The 11,978-nt window shown below is 31.3% G+C and overlaps 1 protein-coding gene across 1 annotated transcript; it reads right to left on the bottom strand.

Moving 5' to 3' along the window:
• Positions 1–4,821: 4,821 nt before the first annotated feature.
• LOC106719464 (ATP-binding cassette sub-family G member 4) lies at positions 4,822–11,079 on the bottom strand. Its single transcript, XM_014513808.2, has 11 exons — positions 10,875–11,079; positions 8,784–8,901; positions 8,154–8,343; positions 7,809–7,954; positions 7,432–7,591; positions 7,047–7,219; positions 6,810–6,963; positions 6,547–6,715; positions 6,360–6,460; positions 5,776–5,931; positions 4,822–5,510 (listed from the first exon to the last, which is right to left on the bottom strand). The coding sequence occupies exons 1-11, from the start codon at positions 11,044–11,046 to the stop codon at positions 5,151–5,153; spliced, it is 1,899 nt and encodes a 632-aa protein (XP_014369294.2). The 5' UTR covers positions 11,047–11,079; the 3' UTR covers positions 4,822–5,150.
• Between the last annotated feature and the right edge of the window lie 899 nt (positions 11,080–11,978).

Here is an 11,978-nt window from a genome sequence, read left to right as displayed (position 1 = left end):
AATGGTAGACGCCAGCAACAACATCTGTTGCACGAATTGGCCAGCTCACCCGGTGAAATACCACGACCGGACACAAATGTGGTACTGGAGGCCTAATTTTAGTCCTCTTTCCCTTCCGACCCTTTTCTTATAAAGAAAGGACGGGAAGGGGAAGTGGATTTATCGGAGTTTTGTGCGTCCCTTCCTCTGTCGATTAGAGGTAGGCAACGCATCTGCAATGTCTATGGGCAGTGGTCGCTTCGCTATTACAGCGAATTCAGGAGGCTCGTTTGCCACCTCATGATATTAAAAAAATCCATGATTTTAATAATTATAAAAATTACAAAAACCTAAGTTTTTCTCAAGTAACGCATATCCAAAAAAAAAATCTTCATCAAAATGCGTTCGTGTAACATTTTCTTAAAGACAACTTCTTCAAGAAAGGCGTACACAGGAAAATATTGGAATGTCAACTCATAAGCGTTATAAAGATTTGTTTGCCTACACAACATACGTACGAATTTTCATAACTTTGAACATCATACTTGGAATAATATTGTAGGAACAAACGAAATTGTTAAATAATAAAGATCATTTGTAAAAATTCAAATTTTTCTTGGTAAAATGTTAATTAATGAATTATTCTGGACTATTTCTTGCTGACTTAAGGTAAACATTGAATATTCTTAATAAAATGAATAACAGAGTTGCAACTTGAAGTATGCTAGTGAATTTTCCGCTATGCGGAACGTAAAATTACTCATCAAAAACTTTTCACAATTTGCTTTGTTGCGCGCATTGAAAAAGCCAGTTTTTCAGCTTCGATATTGCAAAATGATGAGTTCGTTTAACATTGAATTATTTATTTAACAATAAACGAACCTCTCATTGTTTCTGAGGAATAACTGTTTGATTTTAGTCGTATATTTTTTCTATAAATACCGGTGCAAACTCAATAAAAATAACTTTAACACCACATTTGGCCTAGGCAAATCATATAAAATTACAGAAGGAAATAAAATTTACGCGCCTAAACTTTTTATTTAGCAACATATCAGATCATTTTTCTATATTTTGCACCATCCGCTACAAGCATTTCAGCTCACTACACATCCCCACCGAGGGGCTCGGAGCCTACTCCAAGTTAGGTGTGACTAGGCCATAGTCAACCATGCTGGCTAGTGCGGCCAGTACGGATTGGTTGGCTTCACACATATCATTGAATTTCTTCTCAGATATGTGCAGGTTGTATCACGATGTTTTCCTTCCTTTGTCGGATAAATGTACATATGTAAATCGGAAATCGAAAAACACATTGATACATGGCGGGATTCGAACCCAGGACCTGCAAATTGCAAGTCAAGTGCTTAACCCCTGAGCCACCGACGCCCCTTTTTATTATTGTTATACGATAATAAAAAGGGCGATACGACCTTTACATTATTGTCATTAACATAATTGAAAACTCAATTCCGTACTGTCCATCGAGGATACCGTGTAGGGGGCTAAAATTACCATAGAAATAGCTGTACAAGGCAACGCAGTTCTCGCGTAAATACTATCATCAGTAGTAATTAAACCGCCGGCCATGTTCATGGTTGAGTTGGAAATTTTACACTCAAATGAGATTCAAAGCGAGTGAAAATATTCATAAGCAAATTTTATATACTCTACATATAAAATGTGTAGAGTTAAAAATACTTCAAGTTTTGTCTACATCTCTTCTTAACCCAGTTTTATCTTTATGGTATCTAAACGATACTCTTTTTCCTCACTTTTTCCATAAAAACACATTGCCAAAATATGTAAGCTCAGGTAATGTACACAATCGTGCAAAATGAGATCTCACAGATTATTATTTTTGTTCCTTTCTTTATAATAGAAACAGTCTGTTGTTTGTATAAACAATTTTATATCTTTATTGTTTATTAATTTGTCGTTCTAAATAAATTCAACATTATCCTGGCTATGGGGATATTGCGGAGTCACAGTCAGACTTAATGAACGGTACAACATCGTGCCACTGAGATAATATTCCCTGCTAATAAAGGGGATGGAGAAAATGAACAAACTTCGAACATATTAACGCTAGTCTGGATCTTATATTATACAATTTAGTGTTTAATTACTCTATCTAAACGGTGCGGTTTATTTCACAGACCTCACGCGAGCACAGATGATATCAAATATTTATTAGTTTAACATCCAAAGCGTTTATTAAGTAAATTAATGTTACGCTGTTACGCTTTTAGTTAAACATACGGGAAAAAATGTTATACTTACTTTTAAAAATATTAAGCTGTTTGTTATGGTGACACACAGCAACGCTAAAAATGCCGGAGGGAAATACACAAACACTGTTTTCCGAGATTTAGTGAGACTATGAATATACATGGTACATTATTGTTAACCTGTGTATTAACTTGATTATGTAAATTCTAAATGTAAACATTGACTTTAGTAATACACCGAATAGAGATAAGGTTGGTTTAGTCACACATTGCGAAGAATCTGCCGGAAGCTAATGGGCGACCCACAATATCTTCCAACTGAGATAATCTGCGGCGCTAATAAAGGGGTGCCGTGTATAAATAAGCTTTGTTCATATTATCGTCGGCTCGGGATCCTTTTAAGGCTAATATTACGTCTGAATAGTGCGAAAGTCGTATTGTATTAGGCGCTATTTTCATTATGAAATTAGAGTTCTATAATTTTCAAATTTATTTTGAAACAGAAAATTGTTATGTCATTAATTATCTATATTTAACCATTCCATTTGTTCTTTATTTACATTAAAGCTTTGCTTACATTTATAATCTTGTTAACGTATGAGTCATATAGCCTTAAGGTATTATTTTTATTTTAAGGTTATATTCTTTTAGAACTGGTAATTAAAAGTAAATAAACCAAAATATAAAACATGTTTGCATTGTTATGCAAAAGTATGAACTAACGGTGAGCTCTTTACCTTCAGCTACCAGAAAATCGATACCATTAAGTACTTCAATTTCTCTCAACTCTGCCACCTTAATTGTTTTACAACATAGTTTACAACACTAGTTGAGATTCACTGTTTCACACATCTAAATCTAGTAAATTTTAATATATTTTTTATTATACAAATTAACTAACAGTTAATCAACAAAAGTAAAAGTTAACAATTTAGTTATTTACATAAAATAATTATGGAAATAACTAAATTGTTAAGTTTTTAGATAACAAAATGCAAATTTAATTACAAACTGTATTTTAATGAATTTAAATAATTAATATTTCATTCTATGCTTGTTATAATTTGAGTCAAACAATAGCTCGTCCTCTGGTAGACAAATGTAACAATTTTCCACTTCTTGAATCCGTTGAATTAAAATTAATTTACAAATCTGCATATAAATAGCACCTGCAGTATTTAAATACAGTTCTGTGTACACGATGCGTCGTATTTTACTATTACTTGCCTTTTTTCTGCAGTTTTGGTATTTAAAATTACTACTATCCTTTACTATTGTTCAAAGAATTCAGTTACGAGAATTTAGTCTCAGTTACAATAATGGAAAAAAAAAACCTAGTGCACTTTAAACTAAGAAAATCTTTAATATCGGAATGTTATTACTGATGTGAAAATTAATGATTTGAGAATACTAGATTTCTTATTAGTTAATGATACACACTATACGTGGAGCACTACATACTGGTCGGTCTTAATAAAATAGATTCAAATTTAATTTCACACTCAGAATAATGATCAAAATTTGACGAAATCATCACAACTCGTAACTTTAAGTATTACCCTTCGTCCGCGCGGAATTAAAAATAAACTTAGTACATAAAACGTTTGGTTAAGATGTTTCGGAGATACATAGTAACAAAAATTCCTCCATCTATCTATCCATCCATCCGAACTTTCGCATTTATAATATTTGTGGTGAGATCTGCGATTGTATTATGTAAATTGCTTAGCGACTAAAATCGCAGAGTTTCAAAGATTTACGTTACCTTTTTTACGCAAGGCCAAATAAATAAAAAAGAGTTAAGGTGTATTATAAGATGCCTTGTAAGTTAAAAATCATAAAAAAAATTGTAGAAATAAAAGAATACCTTGTGGGGTTTGTGGCGGGTAAAACCGAGGACCGAAACAGGTACGAAATAAACATGCTAAATCTCAACTTAAATAAATACACAGAACTAACCAGTTGAATATTGTTTCGATGTTATCAATTTAAATCAAAAAAATTCCAGAGTAACTTTTTTATATCAAAATGTACCAAACGAGCAAACAGCCACTCAACAAAACACTGATTTGGGATCAAATAATCATAATTTAAGGTTTTGGCTGACATCGACTGCGTTGGATGTTTTTATTATTTATATATGTAATACATTCATTTCAATGTGGCTTTATCTAGTCTAAACTGCTTTATAGTACCTGAAGAGTACGTAATGTTCCGTGGAATATCACAGAGATATAGTCATATGACCTTGTTGCTATTTTATTTAGAAATCATAGTAGATTTACTCAAATTTAAAATTATGCAGTTTAATAAGTTATTCAACTTGTAATAAAATGATTATAAAAACAAAATATTCCTAAAAAAAAATATGAATGGAATATTACAAAAACAATTAACGAGTATTCTTAAGATGCAACTTCTTTTGCATAAATCTTTTAACTAAAACTTCATCACAAATCATATAGCTATAATGTTAACAAAATTTACTTGACCAATACATTCTTATCAATGATTTTATTTCTCGTTTCTTAGGAGATAAGAATTACAATACTCCATTTATCTTTATCATATAATCGTATTAACAATTTGAAAAATAAAAGTTTTAATTTTATTGTTAATTAATAATATTTTTAGTATTTTGGCTTATGTATATAACTAAAGCTCTTGACAACTGAAAACTTAGTGCCCAAAACATAGCAAAGTTTGACAGGCTCTGTTCGGTTTAATTTCGAGAGTTTAATTAACTGCCACTTACTAGAGGCTTACTAAATCTTACCCTTTGCAAATTTTAGGTTTCCGTTGCCAGCTTTTGTTTCTCTTGTCTTTCAATACGGTATCGCTGCTTACTTTATTAGTTAAAAATGTTAGTTTAAATCTTTATAATTTAAGTTAAAAATACAATTTAAATGTATACAAAATTAAATAAAAAAGAGTAAAATGTTAAATAATACTGTTTGAATATTCATTAGCTAGACGATGACGTAACGTGAAATAAGCTATTGCCCTAAACAGTACAATGAATACAGATAACCCAAGAATTTGTATTATATACGTATCTTCGGCCATTCCGAGTTCTTGTAGTACATATATCGGATCTCCGTATACACACGCATCTTCGGAGCAATGCATTCTAGTACGATTTTGGTACAATGGCAGAGTCATTCCAGTAATACCATATCGCAAGTACGAGAAGTGCATAAGGAACCTCATTCCTGGCTCTATGTGCCTCCCGAAACCCATGCCATAGCAGCACAATACTAAGAGTGGCGATATTATAGAAGGCCCTAATATAGCCCCATTCTGAAAATAAAAATATTGATAAATAAAACATAATTTTCTGTAAATGATGCTGAACTTAAAATTTATTAATCTATAAATCTAAGTTTTAAACTAATTTCTAAGTTTCTGGTTTAAAGTTTAAGAGTAACTTCTAAACCACTGATAGATTTTTATGAAATTTTATTAGAATATTTCTAGGATTGTCTCTTAAAACTTGAAAAAAAATCGTTTTTAGGCTTAGTGAAATTTAATAATTTGGCAAAAAAAAACATAAGTTTCAACTTACTGTGCCATTCATTATTGTTCCAATAAGTAAACCAAGACCTTCAGAACAGAAACCTGTTAAGAGTCCCACTATTGAAAATGAAATAAATCGATGCCATTCGAATAGTTGCCCCGTCATCAAATAAGTCATGGTTATGAAAATCATTCCAAAAAATATCTGCAAGAAAAATTATGATTAGAAAAAGTTTACTCAGTTACAAGTTTAAAAAGAGAGCGTCGGCGGCGCAGTTATTTAGCGCTTTACCAGTCCGGACCTTAATCTAAAACGTCAAGTTCGATCCCCGCCATGTGCCAACTAGTTTTACAATTTTTACATGCAACCTGCGCATATCTGAGAAGAAATTCAAAGATATGTATGAAATCAACTAACCCGCACTGGGCCAGCGTGGTTGAGTATGGCCTAAATTGGGTAGGATCTAAGCCGATGTATAATGAGATAACGACGAAAAGTTTACTCTCAAAATCGTTCTTTTTTTAAATGTCAAAGATTTTTATTAACGTATGAAGCTCGCATATAAAAACAAATAGAATCAAAACATAACAATAAATCAAAAAAAATTGTGATTGTAAGTGCAAACTACATACCGCTGGTAGTATTGTAGAGCACGTTAGAGCAGCATAATAAGCCTTAAGTCCATACCATCTGTTGAAATACTCCCGTCGAATAATTCTTATTTCCATCGGTACTAAAAAAGACAATGTAAAAGGCTTCTTTTTATCCACACAACGTTCCAAAGTTTTAATTATTCATTATTAATTATTTAATACCTACAGAGTAAAATAGGAACCATCGTATAAGTGTAAATTATAAACACAGTTATGCAAATATAACATTTGAAGTTAGCCATTGGTGTACTGCCTTCATTACCAACCATATAAAATATGCCACCAATAAAAAGTCCACATAGTATGTACTGCATTAATTGTATAAACCAATTAAGCTGAAATAAAAAGAAGATAAATATTTTTTTATTTTACTCGAATAATTCTACTAGGTAGAAAAATGCTTATTGGAAAAACCTAAACAAAAATCACCTGTTTACGTTTACTCTGTATATATAATCTTTTAATCAGAATTAAAAATTGTGTGCAAAATGATGTAGGAAATTCCAAATTCAAAGATTTATCTTTGTTTACTTGTTCCATACATTTATTGTTTCCAGATTCTTCTAAATCACTTAATTGAACCCTGCAAAACAATACTTAAGTTTATTTTATATAAAAGAAAATAAAAAATAAAATTTAAATTAAAAAATAAAAAAAGATCCTCACGACATGTCCTTAGACCATCTGCATATTTTTCCATTTTGACATAAGTCTGACATTTTGTTTCTTGCTGTTATTTCTGCAGCAAGAGTTTCAATCACAAAATCAGCCGGATTGTGTGATGGTGGGCAAATATATTGTGCCTCTGCTAAAAACGGCACCAATTGAGAAGGGGCACCCTGTAAAAATAAAACAGACCAGGGTTTTAATGCAACAAAACAGATTAACAAAAACAATCTTTAATATGTCATTTTTCCTTAAACACAGAATTACCTTTACAAGTATGTTACTTCTTATCTTATAGTATGACCTTTAAAAAAAGGATCTTTTTAATTCTTTAACTTTTGTCCCCTTTGAAGTAGTTTACTAACGAAACATTTGATGATTTTACCTGATAACAACATTGTCCTCCACATATCACGTAAGCATTGTCAAAAAGATTAAATAATGATGCCGAGGGTTGATGAATTGTACATATAATAGTTCGACCTTGACGAGACAGCAGACGCAGCAAAAGCAATAGCTGTCTCACCGACACCACGTCCAATCCTCTGTAAACAAAATAACTAACATGAAAAAAAAATCGAAACGTGGTCATAGAAAAACAATAGTTAATTTAAACCCAGTATCGAATCTACTTAATGTTTTTGAAGATGATAATGATGCCTTGATATCGTACTTAAGAAATTACAATCGGAAACTTCTAGTAAATTAGCAACGAACAGAAGAGCAGTTAGTGGTTCTGTAAAAAATATTAGTATAACTTACGAAGTTGGTTCATCCAGGAAAATAACTGGAGGATTGTTAACTAATTCCAAAGCAATAGCTAGACGTTTTGCTTGGCCACCGGAAAGTCGTTCACACATAGTGTGCCTTTGCCTCCATAGCCCCAATGTTTGTAATATCTCCGTAACCTATTAACATAAGAATTGGCTCAATTTTAAATGGTTTTAAAACTTGACATTCGAATATTTAGTAGTCACCCTCGAGAACTGTTTACTACTTTGTTTTGGAAAGATTTCAAAGATTCAATTTTCAAGAACTTTACTGACACTATTTTTACCAAAGCAATCTACATCGCACAGACAACAAATTTGCTATACCTATACTTACAATTACTTTCTTGTTCGCTTTTTTTATTTCTGGTCCTAACTTCAACTCCGCAGCAATTCGCATTGACTCTAAAGTTGTGAGCCTTGGTTGCAGAATATCATCATGCATGATATAACAACTTAGTTTCTTAAATATCCTCATATCACGATCTGTGCCATTAATTTGTATTGTTCCTTTGACACCATTTTGGCTAAAAAAATATATCTAGCGTTCAATTATAATAAAACGCTAAATAACTAAGGAACTGAATTTAGGGGATAACTAGTGTTTTAATGCACAAATAATTTTTAAGCTGACCTTGAAAATATACTCGTCAATATCCAGTGAATAAAAACTGTTTAAAATTTTCTATCAGAAGGCGTACATAATAACTTTACCAAGTCCATGTAATGAGATGGAAAGAATGGTATGTACAAGGAGGATCTTAAATATATCAAAATCATCAAAGAAATTACGACAATGCGAGATCTAAGAAACGATGGATACGTGTAAGATAAATAAAAAAGTGACCGATAAAAATGAACGATAGAGCGATTTTCAAGACGCAACATATACGAGTACTAGATAAATCGGTATACAAAATTCACGATCACGAACAAATTAAATTATATATTAAATAGATTAACTTACTTATATCCTGTCAGGATGTGAAGAAGTGAGGACTTGCCGGCGCCTGAAGGGCCCAGGATGCAAGTTAATTCCCCAGAACGAAATTCCCCAGAAATACTGTGCAATATTTGACGTTTATCTACAGAACAAAAATAAACAGATAAAAATAAAAACGTTTACATGGACTTTAATAAAACCACTAAAATGGTGATGCACTTGATTGGTACACTAATATCGAGACTCGTTTTACAGGATCTGGGAGTATTTTATTTAAGGAGAAGTTAGGTTAAAAATATTAACTTAGTTTTCATTTCTTTGTAACTACTAATACAATAACATATAGGGATCCAAAATAAACAGTGAAATTCGGATATGTATCTCCTCCTATACACACTAACTTAAACAAATTTTTACAACAGAGATTAAAGCATTGTTTTAAGAATATTTTTGTTCCAAAGAGAACTAAAACATGTTTTTGTAACCACCTGTAGTGTTTCGGCACTAGGAATATGAACTCACGTTTACAAAGGGAACTTTGATCCACCTAAACGGCCCCTCAAGTCAATTGTTTGGAAATTTTGTATAACAAGATGTTTTAATTAAACCTGTTTTTTATACGAGCATATGAGTTATCCACTCTGTTGGGATATAAAAAAAACAAACAAGTTCTTAATTATTTCTTGAAATTTTATTAGCAAAATGCACGGCAAAGTATACCTAAAACTTGTTTTATAAATTAAAATACCTTCCGCATCTATATTAAGGTTAAATTTAATAATTTTAATAGCCTGTAAGTTAAACGATACACTATGTAGTGCCAGCGAAATAGGTTGTGTGTTTGAATCCGTCATTCAAACATTAATTATCATTTGAGACCAGTTCTGTTGAAAGTTTACAGTTACTATTTCACAATTTGCGAATTACAAGGTTGATTCGATTCGACTATTGCTCGTCTTCTTATAAATATAAATCTTAAACCACGGGAAAGATTTTGATGAAATTTAATTTTAGCATCTGGGGAGAAATCTTCGAAAGATACCCTCTGCCTTCTGAGGAGAAGACAGGCTTAAGCTCCAGGCTCGAGTACAATTGAAGAGGATTACGGGAGAGTTTTGTGACCTAAAAGTTTAAGTTTTTTTTTAATAAAACTATTTGCATGCTAAAATACATTGTGTAGTGGGCAGATAAATGCTGAAGATGATAATTATTACAATTGATATTTTTTATTATTATCAGTTAGTCGAAATTAAAAATAAATTTAAGGATATTAATTCTAGTAGCAGTTACCAATAAATTTAAAGTTACTACTAGCTGTTGCCCGCGACTTCGTCCATGCGTTGTTCTAGACGGTTATCTATCTATGTGTTGAATTTCATCCAGGTTCTATCATCCGTTTTAAAATAATCTGTTAACAAACATTCATCGAAACATTTGCATTTAAAATGTCACTATTTGTCGCTCGCGACTTTATCCGTGTGAAATGAATGAAAAAAGAAGTAAGACAGATCCATCCATCCAAACTTTGTCATTTATAATAAATAATATTGAAAGTAATATAAAAAGATTGACTAATTTTTGAAGATAAATAAACGTATTATATCTTACTGATATATATAATAAATGCGTAAGTTTAGATAAATGGATGAATGTTTGTTTGAAGGTATCGCCAGAACGACTTAACGTATCTTGATGAAAATCGGCACAGATGTAGAACATAGTCTAAAGGAACACTTAGGCTACTTTTTAAGTTTTTTTTCTTAAATCCGTGCGGACGGAGTCGCGGGCGACAGCTCGTTATTTATAAATGGCACACCAACAGTTAATATATTTTATCTTTTAATTTGATTTCATAATTTTGGAATCTACAAACGTCGTATTTTTAATTTAACAATTCACGAAAAATAGATATAGCACACAATTTTATTTTAAGATTATCTCAATATTGACATATAACAATAAAAATTATAAAATAACAATATAAACGTGCGAAATATATATTTACATTTTATCGAATGTTCGTTTGAACTTTTTGTTACTTTCAAACGTTTAAACATCAATATTAATTTTACTTAGGTATATTACTAAAATAATCTAATTCGTCTTGCTATTTACCTCGAAATGAACTGACGGTGTATTCAATATCTCTAAAAAAGACATTAATAGGTGGTCGTTTTGCAATACTATTTAAAGCATGCAAAGATGTCCCACCATGAAACAAAATCTCATCAATTCCTTTTTCTTCATTCGTGTACAACGGACTACTAACATCCTTATATGTTGACATTATTAAAGGGAACGACACACTATTATCTTAGAGAAATTATTCACACTTTGATGATTTTAAACTAAACAAATAAATTACATCGATTATAATACGAATAAATATAAAAACACGGCCAATCGCACATTATATTCGTTCGAATGTCGCGGACTTACTGAATATGATATGTTTACGGATGCTAAATATTCCAAAGCACCCATACATGGGTTAAGAGCGAAAAAAAATGTTATTTCTGCGTATTCATTTGTTATTACTATGAATCATTACAGATACATATCAAACCGCACTAGGCCAGCTTGGTTAACTACGGCTTTTCTGTCCCTGAATGTATTAAGCTTATTTACAAAACTTCGAATGGAAGATTCCTACGATCTTAGATTTAAACTCACAGCATATTTTAATCTTATATATAACGTTCTCGTATCACAATGTTAGTTACCATACTCCTGCGAAACGGCTTTATGAAATTTCCGATTTTTATGAAATTTTGTATTCATATTCAGTAGGTCTGAAAATTGACTACTATCTATTTTAGTATTTATTATCTCCCTATTAAGTATTTTTAAATGCGCGCGGACGGAGTAGCGAGCGACAGCTAGTGTAATACAAATTATTATATTAACAAGATCAAAAAATGATTACGTTAATAATAATAAGATGAAATACATGACTTGATGTCATCAAAGATCATTTTTATTAAACAGGACTTTATCACTAAAATTGATAATTTTTTATCAATAAAATTGTCTTATTGATAACATTTGCATGAAGATTATAATTGCATTAAATGCTTAAATTACAATAGGCAACATGTAAATAGTGAATAGGTCCACATAAGGGAACAGAAAATAGATGACAGCGACGAAGTATTTGAGTAAACCTTAATTATTTCAACCTTGCGATTATATAACTAAAATATATAGCGTTTTTTATAC

This window comes from Papilio machaon, chromosome 7 (genome assembly GCF_912999745.1).
Source record: "Papilio machaon chromosome 7, ilPapMach1.1, whole genome shotgun sequence".
Taxonomy (NCBI): domain Eukaryota; kingdom Metazoa; phylum Arthropoda; class Insecta; order Lepidoptera; family Papilionidae; genus Papilio; species Papilio machaon.
The sequence above is the reverse complement of the archived record's forward strand: the minus strand, read 5'-3'. Positions and strand labels throughout refer to the sequence as shown.